General features: G+C 41.6%; 3 protein-coding genes across 10 annotated transcripts in view; 1 reads left to right on the forward strand and 2 right to left on the reverse strand.

Moving 5' to 3' along the window:
* Positions 1-23535, reverse strand: part of LOC117540834 (myelin-oligodendrocyte glycoprotein-like) — a 122388-nt gene that overhangs the window by 28147 nt on the left and 70706 nt on the right. The gene's annotated exons all lie outside the window — the stretch shown is intronic.
* The window catches only part of LOC117540748, a 118010-nt gene that overhangs the window by 14418 nt on the left and 80057 nt on the right, over positions 1-23535 (forward strand). Inside the window, exons 1-5 of one of the 7 annotated variants that reach the window (XM_034207575.1) lie at positions 10618-10805; positions 11324-11605; positions 16118-16173; positions 17855-18217; positions 18388-18976. In XM_034207575.1, coding sequence (XP_034063466.1) covers positions 16125-16173; positions 17855-18217; positions 18388-18647 — 672 coding nt within the window. In that variant the 5' untranslated portion in view covers positions 10618-10805; positions 11324-11605; positions 16118-16124 and the 3' untranslated portion in view covers positions 18648-18976. Of the gene's footprint in view, positions 1-6524; positions 6730-10617; positions 10806-11119; positions 11606-16117; positions 16174-17854; positions 18218-18387; positions 18977-23535 lie in introns of those variants that run through there. The other 6 variants (XM_034207603.1, XM_034207612.1, XM_034207558.1 and 3 more) reach the window with 6 other exon arrangements.
* Positions 229-6361, reverse strand: LOC117540784. Its single transcript, XM_034207634.1, has 4 exons — positions 6054-6361; positions 3902-3957; positions 1876-2238; positions 229-655 (listed from the first exon to the last, which is right to left on the reverse strand). Exons 2-4 carry the CDS (start codon positions 3948-3950, stop codon positions 396-398), a joined length of 672 nt encoding a protein of 223 aa, XP_034063525.1. The 5' UTR covers positions 3951-3957; positions 6054-6361; the 3' UTR covers positions 229-395.

A 23535-nucleotide genomic window follows, 5' to 3' on the forward strand; every position in this document is an offset into this window, starting at 1 on the left:
TGGAGAAATCCCATTGCTTTTTTGTCGAGGGAACCCATGCGCAGCTTACTCCCGGGTAAATACGTCATCCCTGCACCGCTCTATAGGCAGCTGCAGTGTTCATGAAACAGAGAGACATGAAGATGAACAATAGTGTAAAATAATAAACACTTTTATTATAACAGAAAGGAATAAAACATTTTTACATTCAGTCGATCCAATTCAACATTTCTAATGCAGATTGTGCAGAATAAGTACAAAAGTAAATAAAAAGGGATTTCTTTACAATGTCTAACATTTCTAAAAGCACATTAAATGCAGCATGGTTTGATGACCTTACAGCTCAATGATAAAACAATAAATAAGTATAAAAACACTTTACAGAGGTTACACTGAGCTCTTTTCTGACTCTTGAATCAGATGTTGGAGAGTCTCACTTCATGCTCAGATTCCGACGGAGACATGTTAGTCCGGATGGTTTGTTTTTCTGATGAACTCTCCATCTGTATGGCTGCATTGTGGGTTCTTCTATTAGCTCTTAATAAAACAATGCAGGCAATAGTGACGAAAAAGAGAATCAGAAGAGCTGCTGAAACTCCAACGATAAGCCAGAGTCCTCTCAGACTCTCTGCATGTGGACTCTCTGATGGTCTCTGAGGTTCGAGCTCTTTAGCAGCTGTGGAAAAGGACAGAAAATAACATGAGGAACCATTTTAGTGTTAATATATAACAGGTTTAATCTAGAGTGAAAACATGACAATCTGCAACCTTCATTCTTCTGAAAAACATCCTGTGGTTCCAGCTTCTCAGTTTCCCCTTCTCCACTAAAATGAGTTCTGTGTGGGGCTGGTTTGGATCACAGTTGGTTTGAGTGCAAAGTTTTATTTTAAAATGAGTTTTGCACATTTGAAAGCATTAAAACAAGCCGTTCTTAAAGGTGCCATGTCATGCTTTTCTGGTTTTCCGCTTGAATAGTGAATAGTGTTATTGTTTAACAGTTCTCCTGATTTTTTTTAAGTTTCAAAGACAATGAGGTCAATCTAGTTCCTTTAAAAGGTCCCATGTCATGCTTTTCCGGTTATTACCCGTCCCCTTATGTGTTATGAAGGTTTCTCTGCATGTAAACGGTCTGCAGAGTCACAAACCCTCAAAGTGCACCCTGTAGCGAGTAAAACTCTAACACAGAGAAGACCTGTCTGTGCTGCCCCAGAACGCCTCGTTGGACATTTCTCTTTTTCCATTGTTTTCATCCTGGGTACAGTGACGTGCCCATATCAAATGGTCCTACTGTTGGTGTGTTTGGGGGTGCGGGGGGGATGCGGGTGCGAGTGGAGCTTCGCAATGGGCTGCTGCAGCCCACTCAGCACCCCCCCCCCTTCCCGCGTCCATTCGCGATGTCTCGCTGTCTCGCAGCAAGCAGGAAACCACACCAGTAAGCCAGCTCACACTGTCAGCTCCTCGCAGCAGCGAGCCAGTGGGAGAGCTGACCAATCAGAGCACACTGGGCTCACAGGGAGGGGGGAGGGGGGGGGGGGGGGGGTTCAGGAGCTCCAACAAGCCGTTTAGGACAGAGAGTGAATATACATACTATACAGAGATGCTGTGAGAAACCAATGTGAGTTTGGAAAATTGCACAATGTAAATCTATTCTAGTAGACCTCAACAATGGAACTATGATCAGTAGAAATGGCCATGACACGGGACCTTTAAGATTTGAGCAGCAGGACTCTTTTGGTCTTTCATTCATACTTTGTTGAGAATCTGCTTTTTCCTTTTCCAACTGTTAACTGTTCAATTATTGGCGAATATGATCCAATATTAGCGGCAACATACTGGACGTAGATGCATTAGTATTTGGCTCTATGGAGCCTCTAGACTTCTACTGAGATTACTCACCAGTGACGTTGAGCCAGCATCTCCTATAGTTACTCCCATCAGGTCTGACGAGGATGTCACACACATAAAACCCAGAGTCATTGGTCCTGAGTCTGGAGACATGAAATGTGAGGCGTCCTTCTGGGAGGACGTCTTTGTCCCACTGGACTCGTCCTGCAAACTGTGGATCCTGAGACTCTGGGAGTTCATCACCTTTGTATAGATGAAACAGGACGTAGGGTCTGCTCTCAGTAGACAGCTCACAGTAGATATAAATGGATCTGAGAGAAGTGTCTGTTCTGGAGCTGAAGGTCCCCTCCAAGGTGATGTTCTGGTTCTCCTCTGCCTGATAGGAAGTCTGAGTCACATTCACTACAAATGTTCCTGTGGAGGAGACACAGAGGGACTCTTTAAACTGCAGTTATGTTCCTGTGGAGGAGACACAGAGGGACTCTTTAAACTGCAGCTTTGTTCCTGTGGAGGAGACACAGAGGGACTATTTAAACTGCAGCTATGTTCTTGTGGAGGAGACACAGAGGGACTCTTTAAACTGCAGCTATGTTCTTGTGGAGGAGACATAGAGGGACTCTTTAAACTTTATGTTTCTGTGGAGGAGACACAGAGGGACTCTGTAAACTATATGTTTCTGTGGAGGAGACACAGAGGGACTCTTTAAACTGCAGCTATGTTCTTGTGGAGGAGACACAGAGGGACTCTTTAAACTGCAGCTATGTTCTTGTGGAGGAGACATAGAGGGACTCTTTAAACTTTATGTTTCTGTGGAGGAGACACAGAGGGACTCTGTAAACTATATGTTTCTGTGGAGGAGACACAGAGGGACTATTTAAACTGCAGCTATGTTCTTGTGGAGGAGACACAGAGGGACTCTTTAAACTGCAGCTATGTTCTTGTGGAGGAGACATAGAGGGACTCTTTAAACTTTATGTTTCTGTGGAGGAGACACAGAGGGACTCTGTAAACTATATGTTCCTGTGGAGGAGACACAGAGGGACTCTTTAAACTGCAGCTTTGTTCCTGTGGAGGAGACACAGAGGGACTATTTAAACTGCAGCTATGTTCTTGTGGAGGAGACACAGAGGGACTCTTTAAACTGCAGCTATGTTCTTGTGGAGGAGACATAGAGGGACTCTTTAAACTTTATGTTTCTGTGGAGGAGACACAGAGGGACTCTGTAAACTATATGTTTCTGTGGAGGAGACACAGAGGGACTCTTTAAACAATATGTTCCTGTGGAGGAGACACAGAGGGACTCTTTAAACTGCAGCTATGTTCCTGTGGAGGATACACAGAGGGACTCTTTAAATATGTTCCTGTGGAGCACACACAGAGCGACTCTTTAAACTGCAGCTATATTTCTGTGGAGGAGACACAGATGGACTCTTTAAACTGCAGCTATGTTCCTGTGGAGGAGACACAGAGGGACTCTTTAAACTGCAGCTATGTTCCTGTCGAGGAGACACAGAGGGACTCTTTAAACTGCAGCTGTATTGCTGTGGAGGAGACACAGAGGGACTCTTTAAACTTTAGATATGTTCCTGTGGAGGAGACACAGAGGGACTCTTTAAATATGTTCCTGTGGAGGAGACACAGAGGGACTCTTTAAACTGCAGCTATGTTCCTGTGGAGGAGTCACAGAGGGACTCTTTAAACTATATATTTCTGTGGAGGAGACACAGAGGGACTCTTTAAATATGTTCCTGTGGAGGAGACACAGAGGGACTCTTTAAATATGTTCCTGTGGAGGAGACACAGAGGGACTCTTTAAACTGCAGCTATGTTCCTGTGGAGGAGACACAGAGGGACTCTTTAAACTATATGTTTCTGTGGAGGAGACACAGAGGGACTCTTTAAATATGTTCCTGTGGAGGAGACACAGAGGGACTCTTTAAACTATATGTTTCTGTGGAGGAGACACAGAGGGACTCTTTAAACTATATGTTCCTGTGGAGGAGACACAGAGGGACTCTTTAAACTATATGTTTCTGTGGAGGAGACACTAAGAACATCTTTGAAGAGACAAACTAACCAGAGACACAGGAGGAGAGGAAGAGGAACAGTGGGGTGAGGACAATCATCTTCTTCCTGTGAGAGGACACACACATCAGAGGTCAAAGGTCACACATTAGAAAATAAAAGCCATTTCTCTAATATCCGCCTGCTCGCTCCTCTGGTAGTGACCCGGAAATCGATGTCATTGCGCCATGTTGAAGGACATCTCATTTCTCTAAATGCACATCGAGGAGAGAGGAAAGAGGAGAGAGGAGAGAGGAGTCTCTCTGGAGGAGCTATAATCGAGGATACACTGATGTTTCCTCTGAGATGTATTTTCGGTGATGTTCAAACGAGGCGTGACGCACGGCCGGACTATTTATTTAAGTTATTTAAGATGATCAAATGTGCATCAGACTTTCTGATCTTTACAGTTTGTTTACTCACTAATCACATGTCCCCTGGATGTTAGGCTACTTTTATAATGTAACTGCTTTAATCGTGACGTGATGTTTAAAGTGAGAAAAGCTGCTGAGGTGAAGAAAGCAGAACATTGTGTATAACATATATATATATATATATGTGTGTGTGTGTGTTTGTATATGTCTGCATCTGTAGCCTGTTATTGTCTCATTATACCACACAGTTCTGCCCATCAGACATACACATATAACTGAGTGAATTTAAAACTTGAGGAGTTTCAAAATAAAATACTTTTGAAGTCTCATATATGAGCTATCATCCCTCTGTTTTTAGATAAGACTAAAACAAAAACTCCTCAGTATCAGAGACTTATTTCACTTCAGGGTGAAACTCTACATCAGATTGTCCTGATATTCTCTGAGTGACTAGATGGGGTGTCCTGCTATCCCCCTGGAGTGATATTAGTTTTTGATACTGGAGAGTTTTTGTTTTATTCCTATCTAAAAACAGATGGACCCATATATGAGATTTCAAAGGTATTTTATTTTGAAACTCCTTAAGTTTTACATTCACTCAGTTATAATGTGGTAGTTATACGTAGTTTGTTTAAAATAATTATTGATCACATGATATAGTAGCCTACATATTTCTTAATTTAAGTTCCAGTATGTATGAATATGTTTGGTATGTTTTTTAGGTATATTTTATATTGACCGAGTAAGCGCTCTTATTTTGAAGGCAGTTTTTCCAGGCCTCTACGCTCTACCGTAATGCAGGATATTCGCGCACCGCAATACAACCACGTGCGGGCTGGCTTGACTGTGCTTTCCGAAGTGGAGGCTCGCATGACCGCAGTACTTTACTGAGATGGAGAGAGGAAAGAGGAGAGGAGAGAGGATACTGAGATGACGTGTTTTCTGAAGATAAAATCCAGCTTGAGTAAACTGTAGAAAACTCCAGTTGCCAAGACAAACCCTGCCTCGGTGCCACTGTCAACATTATTCTCTCTGTTCATGTAAAGCGGAGGGAACTGCAGTGAGAAAGCTTCTCCTATCTCCAATCTGTCGACCATGGATTCGTAACATCATTTCTCGGGACGGGAGAGACACATTATAGTATAAGTGGCATGTCTTTATGATAAACCTCTTCTCATATTTTAAAATCTGAATACAAAATGCTATTCGTGCTCATGATATAAAAATAAGAACCAATATGTGCTTACCCTTCCAGCGAGACGAGCGAGACCACAACAAACATTGGTTCCCGCTTTTATATCAAGAGCAGATGGTTCCTAAAACGTTCCTGCATGTTTTCACAAACTAGACACTGGTACCAAGTTACACAAATTAAAATAATAATATAATGTAACCTTTAAGTTTCTTACATTTGTATGAATATATTCAATGCGCATATTATTCTTCAAACTGTAAACTGTTTAACTAAAATAGACAATTAAAATAGTTGTATGAGAATAACCTGAAAATGAAGTAGTATTTGTATGTACTTTTCCTATGATCACATACCGGTCTCTGTGTGCAGAGAGTGCAGACGTGTTTATTAGTTTGTGCACTTTGTTCACAGAAACTGCAGCAGAAGCAGATTAAACCGGGGGATTTGGAAAGAGCTGATAATATACGTTAGTCACAAAGTGAGGACAGTTCCTGTTTCTTGCAGCGATAGAGAAAAGAGGTTCATCTCAACAGGAGAGCGACAGAAAGCAGCAGTAAGATATATGTATTTAATAAAGTAGAAGCATGTGTTCTTACCTTTAAATAGTTCAGGCTGCAGAGACCTCAGTGCTGACAGGTCTGTTTTGTTTTCATGTCCGATTACAACAGGAGTAGTTCACATGGCTCTGGTTCACAGCTAGAGTTACAGAGGGGGCGTTTCCACTATGAACGGCAGATCGGTGAGCAGTAGCCAATGATATTTAAACGTCCTGTTGTGAATCCTGTGAGTATCTTAAACCAGTAAATGGAAGATTGTCTGCGAGGCGTTTATACGTTTTGCTTTTTACTTTACTAAATTCTGTTCTGTTCTTCCTTGTAAAGCGACCTTGGGTATGAAAGGCGCTATAGAAATCCAAGTTATTATTAAATGGTCAAATTGTCATTGGAGCGAGGAGTGGGGTGAAACTCACGGAAGAATAACATAATTCATTTCTTAAATAAAATAAATAAATACTTTGTTTCATGTCAAAATAAAATGGTTAAAATATTGCATGATTTAATACAGTTTTGTTTTATATGTTACACCAATGTGCCGAAGTGTTTGTGGGTTTTTGTGTCTTCATTTTGGCCAGGAGTCAGGACAGTGAAAATGGGTCATGGAGGGGTCTTCCAGCAGGACAATGACCCTGCACATACGGCCAAGGCAACACAGGAGTGGCTAAAGAAGAAGCTCATTCGGTGATGGAGGGGGCTAGCCAGGATTCAGAGAGGAGTAAGAATATTCTTTCTCTCACTGTTAAAATAAACCTACCATTACAATTATAGATTGTTATTTTCTTTGTTATGCTGCGTTCACACCGGACGTGATGCGAATATTCGCTTCGCTCTCAACGCTCGAGTTTCACCGCGGCTTACAGTTTGTTATATCGCGTAATTCAAAACAGACAGTTGAGGTTGTTTACACGTCCATGCAAGATCGTTTTGGTTATTTCTGTCCTTGACTATGGAGGAACAACTATTGCTGCTTTGTACCTTCTGTGGAAGTGTATCGTATATCTCAGGGAACCCACTCACAGCCACAACGATCATCTCTTCCATCTTTACAACTGATCAACAGCAGGACGTCAGAGGGACGTCAGAAGGAATCCCAACGCTGATTGGCTTCCGCGAGAATACGTCACGTGAATTTGACGCTCGAGTTGAAAAAATTGAACTCTCGCGTTTGACGCAGCCCCCTTCTATCGCCTCAATTGATTGATTGATTGATTGATTGAAAGGTTTATTAACAGCTTCTATATTGGGTACAGTACAGCTCAAAACATACAATTGTTAAGGGGATGCAGACCAGAGAAAGACTTTCGTCTTGTTTACATCAGGGTCCCCCATTTCCAATTCATCATATCAATCGCGTGATTCGCGCCGCGTCCGCCGCTTCATGCTCGCCGTCGGAGTGAATTTGCGTCTGTCCGCGTCTCTGCATTGACTTTACATGTAATCGCGCCGCCCCCAAACATCGCATCGCATCCGGTGTGAACGCAGCATAAGTGGGCAAACTTACAAAATCTGCAAGGGATCAAATAATTATTTCCTCCACTGTATTTATTGGAAACATTCCTGTTCCCACATGCATTTCACTCCAAACATGCACTTCTCCTTCCGTCCACCAGATAGCATCAGTCTGTAACTTTTCACATGCTCACCCTTTTCCCTTTATCCAATCACCCCACAGTATTTAACCAGCCCACCTCCACCTTGCACCATAATCAATGAAGCATCATGTATTTGCTTTCAACATATCACACACACACACACACACACACACACACACACACACACACACACACACACACACACACACACACACACACACACACACACACACACACACACACACACACACACACACACACACACACACACACAGAGCGTGTGTAAAATAGACACTGACCTGTCCTTCATCAGGAAGAAGTAGAAACTGAGCTCTGTGGTTATATTCACAGTGGATTCAATGAGTCTGTAGCTGCAGTGGAAGAAGTGTTCATATACTTAAAGTAAAAGTACCAATACATTATTGTCAAAATACTTAATTACAAGTTAAAGTCCTGCATTCAAAGTCTTACTTGTATAATACACAAGTATTATCAGCTAAATGTACCTAAAGTATTGCAAGTAAAAGTAATCGTCTATCAAGTAGCATTTTATAATTTCTCATTTTTGAAATTGATGTTTTCAAATCTTTTCATATTCCTCACATTTTCCTCATTGTAATTGGATATTATGTTCCTGCTTTAGTGGTTTTAAGTCCATCAAACACTGAACCATGTATCCTTAAAAAGTAACTTTTCATGAGTTTCTCAGAAAAACTGTGTTCAGATTTGATCCAAGAGGCTTTTTAGAGACTGTATTGAAGGTTAACAAGGTGGAGACGTTGCTCAACACATACACTAAATCTCCCTCTTAGCCAGAAACAACTGCAGAGGAATCTCGCTTTCCTTCATGTCTTGATACTGAGCCAAGAAACGTCTGTTTGTTCACTGAAGGGAGGGCATGTTATCATCCTCCTTGATATTTTGGTTATTCGTTGGTATTTAATTAGGCTCCCTTTTTAGAGTGCTCCCTTTGTTCGGTTGCTCACTTTAACCTGCGCCCTCGTGGCCTTTTTGTTTGTTCCAGCCCGCTTGCCTGCCATTTTGTTAACCTTTAATAAACTCTTTATAATATTTACCAATTCCAACTGGTGTATGTTGCTTTCCTCATCTCCTAGTGGGGACGTAGCAGCCACACACACTTCTCACTGTCTCCTCACAGGAACTACAGGACTGAGCGCAAACTGTTGAACCACATGTTTGAAGTTATTCTTTGGAAATTGTATATCGTCATCTCAGTAGTGCAGCATCCTACCAGAGTAAATATAGGTGATAAATGAGAAGAAGAAGAACACTCTTTTGGGGGACCACAAAGTAACAGAAGCAGTCATATGAAACTGTATACAGATCATTCGCGGTTTGTGACTTCAGGAAACACAATAACATCTTTCTCAGCTCAGAAAGTGGAACTGTGGATTCACTAAATCAAGTGTAGTGCTTTAATAGTGCTATGTTCGTCTGAGTTATCTCATTAATAAATGTATTTGTTGACTTTGAGATCGTAGCCTTTCATTCTTGGACATAGCAGTTTATCAAACTGATATATAAACGAGGGTCTTACAGTCCACTAGTCAGACAGGACTCGCACTTGACTTTTAAGAAACATATTAAGAAAGTATCAAATACCATTAAATTCAACTTGCAACATTTTAAACAAATTAGTCCTTTCTTAACTGTCAATGCTGCAAAGTCAGACCTCCACTGATTCTATCCCACATTGAATACTGTTTGACAAACTGGTCGTTTGCTTGAGCCACAAACCTGAAACCCATAGAACAGCTGTTCAAGAGAGCTATCAAGGTGTTTGACAGAAAGCCTCATTCATACCACCACTGTACCATCCTGGAGAAACACCATTTCTTGAGTTTTGACCATTTTAAGTTTTTTAAAAGTATGTGTTTTATTTATAAATGTTTACATGGACTGCCCCCCCCCCCCCCCCTCACTTAGGGGGGAAAAAAAACCACGGCAGCGGTTGAGTCACCTGCAATGACTGAAGGTCTGACGATGTGCTGTGATTGGCTTCGAATAGAGACGACAGTGAGCGTAGTCAAATGGAAATGTGTGAATGACAGATTAGAAAGACCGTCTTCCTGCTGAGCTTGCACTGAGCTTCATGTGTTGAGAAACTTCTCCTCCTTGTTAACCTTGAAACGCCTCTTGGATCAGCCTCGTCACAAATCTGAACACAGGTTTTTTAGAGATACAAACATATGATGATCTTAAAGAATATGAAACACTGCTGCAGATCAAACTAGAGCCAACAGGTTATAGTTTACTTGAGTCATTTAACTACACAAACTTGAAGTACATTTTACTGCCTGATCAGGACTTTTTCTTTAAATACATTTACAGAAAAGTAATTTTACTATTACATTTTACTACTACTATATTTTACTGGACAATCACTGCTTTGACCTTCAGTACGCTAACTAGATTTGAATGGAAAATACATTTACTTTAAGTTCTTTAGTTTTTGCTACACAGTCAAAAGCTTCACTTTGAAAGAAATCTTTATCAGCTTCCTAAATCAAGTTGAGTGCTTTAATAGTGCTATGTTCATCTGAGTTCTCTCATTAATACATGTATTTGTTGACTTTGAAACCGTGGCTTTTCATTACAGGCTGATATTTGGGGATCTTAGACATGACAGTATATCAACTCTGATATAAAAGCGCAAGGTAAAAGCGTCTTACAGTCCACTAGTCAGACAGAGAACAGCAGGTTTTTAATAAGGGACTCCAGCAGACAGACAGCTCTGAGGCCAATGAGATAGAAACATGACATCTAACAGTCACATCAGTAAATGAGACTCCATACGTCCCCCATGTAACATCTGTAAAGTGTTATATATATTTATTTATTTCAGTCACGGTGAGTTTCATCATTTGGCTGTAAGGTCATTGATCCTTCTTCTTCTTCTTTAACTATACGTGTTGAACGTTATTTAAACCACTGGTTTACAGGGTTTCTGGGGACTTTCTCTCCTCCCCTACAGCCTGATTCCTGAAGTATAAGAATATATGCAAAGTGAATGCTTCACACCAGGACAGGAAGTGTACATCAGACCACAGAAAACAGCAGGAACTTCCCCTTCTGATTCTGCATCAAGACAGCCTCGTTGAAACACCAACTAGCTTCATCGGACATATTCACCATGATATGGCAGCTCTGTCAGCACTGAGGTCTCAAATATGTACAGGTAAGAGCACATGTTTCTACTTTATTAATTAAATGTCTCTTACTGCTGCTTCCTGTCGCTCTCCTGTTGAACCTCTTATAGAGAACAGGCACCACATTAAACTAAATAAGAGAACGAGTTGGAAAGATATTGACTCAGAAACGTTGTTCAAACCCAAACTGTGCCTCTGGTTCACTCCTGAAAGAAAGAGAACGAGCTCTGCCTAATGTCTGAATCGCATGAGACACAATAGATAAATTAAAACATATTTAATTAACGCTTTGTTCTACATTTAAATGCCAAAAAGGACTTTACACATCAAGGGTGACCTTTTCTGTTGGTGGATAAACAACTAGAAACTTGGATGAGTGCTTCGTGGGGAAGAGTTTTCAGCTTCTTGTGGGCGGCTCAAATTACCAAATCCTCCCGGAGACACTCCCACCGTGTACCTACAGCAGGAAGGACAACATCTGTCTGAAACAGCAATGTCCTCACTTTGTGACTAACGTGTATCACCGGCTTTCTCTTTTTTTATTAAGCTCTTTCCAAATCCCACGGTTGAATCTGCTTTTGCTGCAGTTTCTGTGAAACCAGTTAAATGGGCTGACGAGAGAGAGGCGCTCCAGAATTGACGTGGCAACTCACCCATGCAGTCTCACCGAGGCTGCTGTGACTTGTGATGTGAATCATCCGGCCGAAACTCCAAATAAATCATCAGCGTTTGACATCAAAGCTCCTGCTCTACCGTGTCTCTCTCCTGAGTCGGTGACTCCCACTGCATTGCTACACAGAAGTTTCCCTTACAGTCTACACAGAGACCGGTATGTGATCATAAGAAAAGTACATAAAAATACTACTTCATTTTCAGGTTATTCTCATACAACTATATTAATTGTCTATTTTAGTTAAACAGTTTACAGTTTGAAGAATAATATGCGCATTGAATATATTCATACAAATGTAAGTAACTTAAATATGGGATTAGTTTTGTATCATAAAGATAAAGCAACACTTTCTCAGAATAAAGCAAAACTGTGAGTTTAAAAGAAAAAAAAAACTAAGTCAAGCAAAATAAAATTAATTTGAAAAATAAGTTGCAAATAAATCATTTTTGATTTACACGGACCACTATTGTTTCTACACGGACCACTATTGCGGTAAGCATGTTGTAACTTCCGGTTGTTGTCATCTCCGGGTATCCCGTGTGCCTGTTCTGTTGCTGATAGCTTATTATCTTAACTTAATCGATCGTTTTAAAACTCTTGATCACGGCAACTGCCTGACGTTGTAATCACACGTTACTACAGCTTAAGCACTCACAACTCTCCTTCTCTTAGCGACTGTAACTCCACAGTTGCCTACACTCTTTTCGGGTTTGCTAACGGTAGCTACTTTAGCTTGATAGCCAGCCATGGCTCTTTCCCCACCCTCGGGTGCTATTTCCTGCTCTAACTGTCTCATGTTTGGTTACTTCCCTACCTCCTTTACTGGTACCGGTACATGTGTTAATGTAGTATAGTTGTTAGGTTGGAGGCGGGAATCATAGCCATAGAAGCCCGGCTCCGCATCTTAGAAAGTAACTCAGCTACAGTAAAGCCCATGTTAGCCGGTGCGGACCGGCAAAAGGTAGCTCCTATTAGCCGTCCCCCGGCAACTCCCGAGCAGCAGGGAGACTGGGTGACTGTTCAGAAGGGGCATAACGCGAAACCCGCAGGTCCCCACCAACCCGTTCACGTATCTAACAGATATTCCCCACTCAGCGAGACACCCGCTGAGAAGCCAACTCTGGTTATTGGTAGCTCTATTATGAGACACGTGAATTTAGAGACCGAAGCCTCCACAGTCACATGCATTCCGGGGGCCAGAGCGGGCGACGTTGAGGCGCATCTTAAACTGCTAGCTAAACATAAACATAAATACAGTAGGATTGTTATTCACGTCGGTGGTAATGATGTTCGTGTACGCCAATCAGAATGCACCAAACTTAATCTGGAGTCGGTGTGTAGTTATGCTAAAACAATGTCGGACACCGTAATCTTCTCTGGTCCCCTCCCCAATCTGATCAATGATGACATGTATAGCCGCATGTCATCATTTCAGCGCTGGTTGTCTTGGCACAAAGTTCACAGCCTCAATCCTGCTGTTCTCCTTGAACACATCCTGCAGCCACAAATATCGTTTGAGATTCTGACACAAACCTCCCAGGTGGGCGGGACTTTCAGGGGTGCGTCCCCATTGGCTCCTCAGCTTTTGAGTGACAGCCCACTACACCACAGATCATACAGTGCAACTCATGCAGCAAACTCCGGAGTCCACTCGGCCACGTTAGTGTCGGTGTCTCCTGGGGGGTTTTCATGGACATATCGGATTTATCTTATGGATTGCAGTGCATTATACTTGTGTTGTGTAGTTTATACTTTATTCCAACTTTAAATATTTTAATACCTGAACACACTGCTGCTGTTAAATAATTTCCCAATTTGGGATTTATAAATTGTTTGTCTATTTATTTTATAGATTAAAAAAACACATCTATGTATTTTTAAGCTTAAGGTGATACACAATATAAACTGTATACTATTATTTTTTAAAGACATGTTACATTTCAAAAGCATATATTGCTATGTTTAGGACAAACAATTAAAGACTGCTTTAGAGCTGAAGCGTTCATACACAATGGATAAAACCGGTGTTGTTTAATTCTATATCCTGTGAGAAAATTATATACATTTAGTATAGGGCTGGGCGATTTGGCCTAAAAATAAAATCGCGATTTTTTTCTAACTAATGGACAATTTTCGATTTAAACCTCGATTTGTTTCTGTTTTTTTCTAAACAAACCAGACCAAGGCAACATTTAAATACATATTTTATTTATTAACACAATACAAATAAATGAGATTACCAAGTAGTCTAGGCCTATGTGAACAAATCAGTTGTTCAAGAATAAAAATAATAAAATAAAACAGCACCACGGCACTTGGCTGTCATTAATGTGCAAAGATTTTTTTTAAATCAAACTGGAAAAAAAATCTCTTTTAGGCCATCCCTGAAAAAACTTGATAAATAATGATAATGAAATGAATAATAAAAAAATACCCTCAAACAAAATAACATCCCTTTAACTTTCTAGGAAGTTGTCTACATGTTTTTCGCGAGGAAGACAAGCCTGTCTACTGCCTCTGGCTTGAGGCATGCTCTTTGGCATGTTACAATGTTACCCCCCGTACTGAAAACCCTCTCCGAAGGGTGGCAGGAATGGAGAGATATTTCTTGGCCAGATTACTCAGTCTTGGGAAGTTAGCTTCATGGTCTTCTGTCCATGCTCAGCTAGCTACCGCACCGCAGCTGCCTTCACTGTACAATCGCTGGAGGACTGGGCTGTCACTCAAAAACTGAGTAGCCAATGGGGACGCACCCCTGAAAGTCCCGCCCACCTGGGAGGTTTGTGTCAGAATCTCAAACAAAAAATGAGGGAGCGCAAAAGAGAGTGCTGCAGCGAGAGCTAAAGTCTGATCATTGAGAAAGAAGAAACAAGAACTGCAAACAAAAACCTATGTTAAAACAAAGAAAAAATACTTATAGTTTACATGATTACACAAATGATTTGTTTGCAACTTATAGTTTTATTTTTGAAATGTATTTTATTTTGCTTGAGTTTTTTTTTCTTTTAAACTCATAGTTTTGCTTTATTCTGAAAAAGTGTTGCTTTATCTTTATGATACAAAACTAATCCCATACTTAAAGGTTACATTATCTTATTTTAGTTTAAGCAAACATTAGTTATTATTTTGATATCATGAGCACGAATAGCATTTTCAATTCAGATTTTAAAATATGAGAAGAGGTTTATAAAACAAGACATGCCACTTATAATTTTTCTGAATGCAAAAGCTGTCTCTTTCTCCCCACGAAGCACATTCACTATTGCTTTTATAAAACGGTTACCAAGTGTGGCAATATGAAAGAAAAATACACACTCTAATTTAAATAGTTTTTATTAGTAAATAATGATGTTCAAAATAAAATAGTCCCTCCGTTGCCTTCTGCTCGAAACATAGTGCGAGGTGGTTGCTATGCAACAACACTAACAGCTAGCGAACATAAAAGACAGAGAGCGTTGATCCATTATTTGGCTATTTATTTACATTCATTTGTATGTTGCCGTTTATTGTGCAGCCACTGAAAACCTGTCCAGCATCAGCAGCATGGCTTACGTGGTTACTTGTATAGGTTGAGGTTGTTCTAGGCTGTTGCTTGGCGTGGTCAGAATATTGCTCCACTTTCTCCGGTCCCCGAGATTCGGCTTCCAGCAGCTCTGGAGAGAGCTTTCGCACCTGTGGCCACTAACGGTCATCATGTCTCTGCTTTGTTTAAAGACCCGCATCAGAAAGCTTTTGAATGGTGGTACTTCTCCAGTTGGTCTACCTGCTCTTCACGCATGTCGTCGTTTAGGTGCTTTTTTTTCTTCTGGAGATAGACACTCCTCCTCAATCCACTCCTCCATAGTAAGACCCCCCCGGAGGTCGAAGTTAATCTTAAATGTTTCCATTTTATGCTTTGTTTGTTTCGTAACGGAAGAAATGGAAATATATAAAACTGACAAGTCAAATCAAGCAATCTGATTGGTCGATAGTGTTTTTGCGGACCTCTTTGATTACAGATTTGAAAACATTGTTGCTTGCTTTAAAAGTAGCTCAATTCATTATGTCAAACCTTGGAAAGTATCTAGATATCCCTGCCATAATGCCAAAGGAACTGCACACTGAATAGGCCTATGTTTTGCTGTTTGATGTCTATGTCTGGACCGCTGCGTAAAAAGGAGGGTTTCTGCCCGTTACTTCTCCGCTGCTTTCTTGTTCCAGTTTTCAGCCCAACGGTATACTGTTTTACTCAGACGCGGAGGGATACTGACTTGTTGTGAAAAGTAACTTACAATTCTACCCGTGGTATACTATCAGTATATCACGGCTAAGAACCAATCAGATGTCTTGATTTGACTTGTCCGTTTTATAAAATAACAATATTAACAATAGATTATTTGTATTATTATTGTTATTATTCAGAGAGATTCTGAAACTAAACTGAAGGGGTTCAGTTGGTCCTGTATTTCAGTCTGTGTTCTCTGATCTCAAAGCAGAAAGTATTTCCTGATTCAGTTCAGATTAAATATAATGTTGATATCTGGCGCCACCTAGAGTCAGACATGTGTTACTGTTTCTGGTGTCAGTCCTCTGTGCAATAAGTCATGTGGTAAAGACAGACTGTATGTTTTCTAATGTGTGACCTGTGTGTGTGTGTGTGTGTGTGTGTGTGTGTGTGTCCTCTCACAGGGAGAAGATGATCTTCCTCATCCTGCTGCTCCTCTTCCTCACCCCCTGTGTCTCTGGTTAGTGTACTCCTTTATTTCCCACTTAGACACATTGAATATTATTGAAAAACCTTTTGTGTCTCGTTGTACCTTTTCCTAAAGAAGCATCTTAGAGCTCTTTGGTGTGGAACACTATTAGAGCAAGAAAAGAGGGTCAACACTGAGGAGGGGGATTCTGATTTATTTAGCTTTTTTAAATCAAAATGTCAAGAAGTGGAGCTTTCAGTATATTCTCTGACAAAAGTAGTTTATTCTTAAAAGTTCAATGTTTATTCTCAATCATTACACTTTAAAAGCTTAACTGTTTTTTCTGATACATGTTTCCTAATAACTGCCCTCAAATTGAAAGATTTATATTTTACTCAACATTTTGGCTTTTTCTTAACATGCTGAATAAAAAAGTAAAATAGTCCTTTTCTTCTTTATGTTCCCTCATACCCTAAAACTCTTCCTCACCTGAGGAGACCTCTGTCTCTGGTCAGCTTCAGTTAGTTTATTTAAAGAGTCCCTCTGTGTCTCCTCCACAGGAACATAGCTGCAGTTTAAAGAGTCCCTCTGTGTCTCCTCCACAGGAACATAGCTGCAGTTTAAAGAGTCCCTCTGTGTCTCCTCCACATGAACATAGCTGCAGTTTAAAGAGTCCCTCTGTGTCTCCTCCACATGAACATAGCTGCAGTTTAAAGAGTCCCTCTGTGTCTCCTCCACAGGAACTTAGCTGCAGTTTAAATAGTCCCTCTGTGTCTCCTCCACATGAACATAGCTGCAGTTTAAAGAGTCCCTCTGTGTCTCCTCCACAGAAACATAGCTGCAGTTTAAAGAGTCCCTCTGTGTCTCCTCCACAGGAACATATAGCTGCAGTTTAAAGAGTCCCTCTGTGTCTCCTCCACAGGAACATAGCTGCAGTTTAAAGAGTCCCTCTGTGTCTCCTCCACAGGAACATAGCTGCAGTTTAAAGAGTCCCTCTGTGTCTCCTCCACATGAACATAGCTGCAGTTTAAAGAGTCCCTCTGTGTCTCCTCCACAGGAACATAGCTGCAGTTTAAAGAGTCCCTCTGTGTCTCCTCCACAGGAACATAGCTGCAGTTTAAAGAGTCCCTCTGTGTCTCCTCCACATGAACATAGCTGCAGTTTAAAGAGTCCCTCTGTGTCTCCTCCACATGAACATAGCTGCAGTTTAAAGAGTCCCTCTGTGTCTCCTCCACAGGAACTTAGCTGCAGTTTAAATAGTCCCTCTGTGTCTCCTCCACATGAACATAGCTGCAGTTTAAAGAGTCCCTCTGTGTCTCCTCCACAGGAACATAGCTGCAGTTTAAAGAGTCCCTCTGTGTCTCCTCCACAGGAACATAGCTGCAGTTTAAAGAGTCCCTCTGTGTCTCCTCCACATGAACATAGCTGCAGTTTAAAGAGTCCCTCTGTGTCTCCTCCACAGGAACATAGCTGCAGTTTAAAGAGTCCCTCTGTGTCTCCTCCACAGGAACATAGCTGCAGTTTAAAGAGTCCCTCTGTGTCTCCTCCACAGGAACATAGCTGCAGTTTAAAGAGTCCCTCTGTGTCTCCTCCACAGGAACATAGCTGCAGTTTAAAGAGTCCCTCTGTGTCTCCTCCACAGGAACATAGCTGCAGTTTAAAGAGTCCCTCTGTGTCTCCTCCACAGAAACATAGCTGCAGTTTAAAGAGTCCCTCTGTGTCTCATCCACAGGAACATTTGTAGTGAATGTGACTCAGACTTCCTATCACGCAGAGGAGAACCAGAACATCACCCTGGAGTGGACCTTCAACACCAGAAGAGACACTTCCCTCAGATCCATTTCTACCTTCTGTCAGTTGTTTACTGAAGGCAGGTACTCAGTCCTGTTTCATCTGCATCAAGGTGTTGAATCCCCAGAGTCTCAGGATCCACAGTTTTCAGGACGAGTCCAGTGGGACAAAGACGTCCTCACAGAAGGACGCCTCACACTTCATGTCTCCAGACTCAGGACCAATGACTCTGGGTTTTATGTGTGTGACATACTCGTCAGACCTGATGGGAGTAACTCTAGGAGATGCTGGCTCAACGTCACTGGTGAGTAACCTCAGTAGAAGTCAGGAAGTCAAAGTAGATTTAAATGTCACATCCATAGAGGCTCCGTAAGGCAGCACTTATAGAAACCTCAGATTATTTAACGTAGATTAGACCTGTTATATATTAACACTAAAATGGTTCCTCATGTTATTTTCTGTCCTTTTCCACAGCTGCTGAAGAGCTCGAACCTCAGGGACCAACAGAGAGTCCTCAAGCAGAGAGTTGGACAGGTTTTTGGGTTACCGTTGGAGTGTCAGCAGCTGTTCTGGTTCTCTTTGTTGTCAGCATTTGGAAAGTTTGTATTCCTAGATTTAAGAGAAGAACCTACATTGCAGTCATACAGATGGAGAGTTCATCAGAGGAACAAACCATCCAGACTAACATATCTCCATCTGAATCTGAGCATGAAGTGAGACTCTCCAACATCTGAGTCAGGAAAGAGCTCAGTGTAACCTCTGTAAAGTGTCATTTTTATACTTATTTATTTCAGTTTTCACTGAGTTTGATCATTCAGCTGTAAGGTCATCAACCCCTTTGTGTACATGGATATTGTTACCATGCTGCATTTAATGTCATGTTCAAATGTTACACATTATAAATGAATCAATTGTATTTACTTTTTCACTTAAAAGTGACACAATCTGCTTTGAATGTCCTACATGAGGAAATATTTGGAAATGTCGTATTGGATCGACTTCTTGGTGTTAAAATATGTTATTCCTTTGTGTTATAATAAAGGTGTTTATTCTTTAACACTATTGTTCGTCCTCACGTCTCTCTGCTTCATGAACACTGCAGCTGCCTTGAATTCCTGCCAAGTCTTGAAAGTGAAACTAAAAACACACGGACCAATCAGGAGGCAGTAAACTGAAGGGGGGGTTCTAATGCGCATGTGTCAGGGAAAGGTGACCAATGGGAACCTTTGCTTTATTAATAAGAGCGGACTGTTGATATTGAACGACTGCAATCAGCCAATCAGAGAGAAGGAGATCCACTGCCTGCTTATTGATGTGAACAGCTGTTTAGATGTAACATATGATAGTGCAGTTCAGGGACCAATCATTGAGGGATGCTGTGAATCCTGCTGTCTCCAGACTCATGAGATCTCTCCACTTTCAAAGGTTTCATCCGGGGTATCCTATTGGTTAAACTACAAAAGATACATCCAGGGAAAATGCTTTTTACACAGCATTCTGTGGAGAAAGAGCTTCCAGTTTCATGAACAATACAGGAATACAGTTTTCATTATTAATGAGAGTCCCTGTTTCTGTCTGAAGGCTGATCCAATTAGCAACCACACCCTTCACCCACACCTTCAGCTCCAGAACAGACACTAACTTCAGATCCATTTCTATCTACTGTGAGATGTCTACTGAGAGCAGACCCTACGTCCTGTTTCATCGATACAAAGCTGATGAACTCCCAGAGTCTCAGGATCCACAGTTTGCAGGACGAGTCCAGTGGGACAAAGACGTCCTCAAAGAAGGACGCCTCACACTTCATGTCTCCAGACTCAGGACCAGTGACTCTGGGTTTTATGTGTGTGCCATACGCACACCTGATGGGAGTAACTCTAGGAGATGCTGGCTCAGCGTCACTGGTGAGTAACCTCAGTAGAAGTGCTGTATTTAAAAACATATGCAGATGGTAGCTCTATGTGAAATGGTAAATAAATATGTAGGTCATTAACAGATTGTAACATTGTATGAAAAGAGGCTTTCTCCATGTCCACATGATGTCACTAACTGTATTCTCCACAGCTGCTGCTCAACCAGAGAGCTGGAGAAACAACTAGTCCACACATGCACACCCACCTCGTGCACGCTCCTCACCGGACACAGACTGATCGCTGCCTCCTTCAGCCGTGCAGCGTTTCTGGTTATAATCATTACAATACATGTTTTAATTCGTGGTGTATTTATATGTTGATGCAAACTGTAAAAGGATGGTTGGATATTTGCAGGGATTTAATAAAATAAAAAGCCCATCAGATATTTGTTATGTATGTAAACTGTCCCTGTTAAAGAATACATAATTAATACAAAAGTAATATATTTTTTATAATATTATTTCAATGTTATATTAATTAGGAAATAAACTATTAATAACAATTAAATAAAAAAAAAAAAGTAAATGAATTAAATAATATATAAATTGAATAAATAATGTAAAAACTAACTTCCACAGTTGTTGCTCTTTGTACTTCATTTGACTGAAGAACGTATAAAAGTGTCCTCTTTCCAACAAAGTCTGTGGAATCAAAGGGACGTACACATGCAGAGCTGTGAGCCTCGCAGTAACAGGAGCACCAACCAACGGCCCCATTGACTCCTATATTCATTAATAGCAGAGATTTCAGAAGTGAGTTCAACTTTGATCGACTGATTAATACTCCACTCAAACCTTTACATGTTTCACTTCTTTCTTACATCAGGAGTTTCAGCTCTAAGTGAGATATGAACAGACAGAGACTAAGGTTCAGATTGAACTGGAAACACGTGTTTGTTGAGGCAGTGAGAGTTTCACAGTAGAGACAGGTGTTATTACAAAGTGTTCAATCACTGTCTCCACTGCAGGATGTGAAATGAGGACACCTGGTGGACAGGTGCAGAACGACAGCAGAGAAGCATCAGCAGAAACATCTATCTGAAATACATGATAATTACAGCCTTCATACATTTCATTTGATGTTTCTACTTTTTTACATTTTAAATGTTTGCTTTAGTTTCATTCAGTTCATTTCACATTAAAATGTATTTTACTTGTATATCTGCGACCTTCAGCACTCACTGGATCGGTTCGCAACCGAGTGTGAAGCGGCTGGGATGAGGATCAGCACCTCCAAATCTGAGGCCATGGTTCTCAGCAGGAAACCGATGGACTGTCCACTCCAAGTAGGGAATGAGTCCTTACCCCAAGTGAAGGAGTTCAAGTATCTCGGGGTCTTGTTCTCGAGTGAGGGAACAATGGAGCGTGAGATGGGCCGGAGAATCGGAGCAGCGGGAGCGGTACTGCAGTCGCTTTACTGCACCGTTGTGACGAAAAGGGAGCTGAGCCAGAAGGCAAAGCTCTCTGTCTACCGGGCCATTTTCGTTCCTACCCTCACCTATGGTCATGAAGGATGGGTCATGACCGAAAGAACGAGATCGCGGATACAAGCGGCCGAGATGGGTTTTCTCCGCAGGGTGGCTGGTGTCTCCCTTAGGGATAAGGTGAGAAGTTCGGTCATCAGGGAGGGACTCGGAGTTGAGCCGCTCCTCCTTCGCGTCGAAAGGAGCCAGTTGAGGTGGTTTGGGCACCTAGTTAGGATGCCACCTGGGCGCCTCCCTCGGGAGGTGTTCCAGGCACGTCCAGCTGGGAGGAGACCAAGGGGTAGACCTAGGACCAGGTGGAGGGATTATATCTCTTCGCTGGCCTGGGAGCGCCTTGGGATCCCCCAGTCAGAGCTGGTTGATGTCGCCGGGGAAAAGAAAGTGTGGGGCTCTCTGCTGGAACTGCTACCCCCGCGACCCGACCACGGATAAGCGGGAGAAGATGGATGGATGGATGGATAATGTTGTAGCTGCTGCTCTCATTGGTTCTGCATGGTCTGCTGGATTACTAAAAACAAACCATTACAGGCTGCGTGTGAAAGACCAGAGACTTCACAGCATGTTTTCAAATGGAAGCTGCGTTGGTGTTTGTGTGTTGGTTGTTGACGGCAGTGTGTGCCCCCCGTGGTAAATGATTGCCCCCCATTCGATTTGTTCAAGAGCCTGATACATTAATGTAGTGAGTAAAAGTATAAAAACACTCACATTTCTTACTTAAGTACAGAACTTGAGTATATGTTCTAAGTTACATTACACCACTCTGTATATTTAAAAGATTTATTTGTAAATGTACAAAACAACATGGCTTTCAAACATCTCACAATAAACAAATAGGCATTCAGAATGAAAACAACTTTAGGTAGGTCTGCCTGCAGATGTCCAATAAAGCTTATTAAAAACAAAACAAAATATTCTACAACTACACATATTTACTATGCAAAACATGTAACTTCAAAAAAAATATTTGTCAAGACTGAAGCTGACAAATAGCAGCAACGATACAGAGACTGAGAGAGCACCTCCGATAGGAAAGATTACAGTTAATTACAAATACTGAATAACTTTACAAATGCTGTGGATAGACCTCACAGCTATGTGTTACACAAACATAAATATGGACCAAATGACAGGAGGTGCAATATGTGTTAAATATTTCAGAATGCAGCAGAGATTCCAGCCTATAAATAAATCACATTAGAAAGACTTTTGATTGGAACAGATTCTCTCAGAAATCCCATTTGGTCATTTTAGTTTATCTCTCAACGAAAGAGCGATAAGATGTACAGTATACCTGAAGTAAAGTGTCAGAGCGCTGCAGATCTAAAGAGTCAGTATTGTGCAGGAGTGTGAAAATATCTATAGATGAGCATTAATGTAACAGATAGTGTCGAACTGTTTCTGTTGGTCCACCTGCTGAACTGTTACCTGCCCCTGAGTCTGAACCTTCTTCACTGGCTGCTTGTCGTCTGAAGTTAAGAAGCACACAGCCACACAGAGCAAGTAGAACAGAAACCAGTGTTAACGCTGAGTAGAGGCCAATCCTTCCCCGTCTTCCTGTGTTGGGAGTCTCAGGTTTGTTCCTATTTGTCGCTGCTGTAAAAACACCAAACAACTCTGTGTCAAAGACATTTCCCTGATAAAGAAAATGCTCAGGTTCTCGTACTGTTAAGGTTGAGTGAAGCAAGCGGGACCCAAATGCAGATAACACCTTTATTTCAAGGATAATAATATCAATTGGACAAACAGAACACTCCCCGGTGAACTCAGTCACCAACAAAAGACGAACCAACACTGAACACAGGAAGAGACTAAATACAGGGAGGGGTAATCACGAGACGAGAAACAGCCGGGCAGGGGAGGAGAAACACAAGGGCAACAGGTGAACACGATCAGACAACTAGACACCAGGGAAACTAACGACAGGGAGGACAGAACACAGGGACCAGACAAGGAGGAAAACATGACAGGGGCCCTTTCTCATTTCATCAAATCCCCCTCCTCGACTCCTCGACTCCTCGACTCCTCCAGTAGTGACCCGGAAATTAATTCTACCGCGCCATGTTGAAGGACATCTCATTTCTCTAAATGCACTTCGAGGACTGAGGATCGAGCGTCGAGGAGGCTCTCTGGAGGAGCTCTAATCGAGGATACACTGATGGGTCCTCCACGGCTCCTTCGTGGATGCATTTCTGGCAACAGAGATGTTTCAAAGAGTCGTGACGCACG

The sequence above is a fragment of the Gymnodraco acuticeps genome, unplaced genomic scaffold (genome assembly GCF_902827175.1).
Source record: "Gymnodraco acuticeps unplaced genomic scaffold, fGymAcu1.1, whole genome shotgun sequence".
Taxonomy (NCBI): Eukaryota; Metazoa; Chordata; class Actinopteri; order Perciformes; family Bathydraconidae; genus Gymnodraco; species Gymnodraco acuticeps.

Coding starts and splice junctions, on each gene's coding strand:
- LOC117540784 (XM_034207634.1), bottom strand. CDS start 3,950: ATGATTGTCCTCACCCCACTGTTCCTCTTCCTCTCCTCCTGTGTCTCT. Junction 2,239..3,901: donor CCTCTCCTCCTGTGTCTCTG/GTTAGTTTGTCT, acceptor TCTCCTCCACAG/GAACATTTGTAGTGAATGTG. Junction 656..1,875: donor ATGCTGGCTCAACGTCACTG/GTGAGTAATCTC, acceptor CCTTTTCCACAG/CTGCTAAAGAGCTCGAACCT.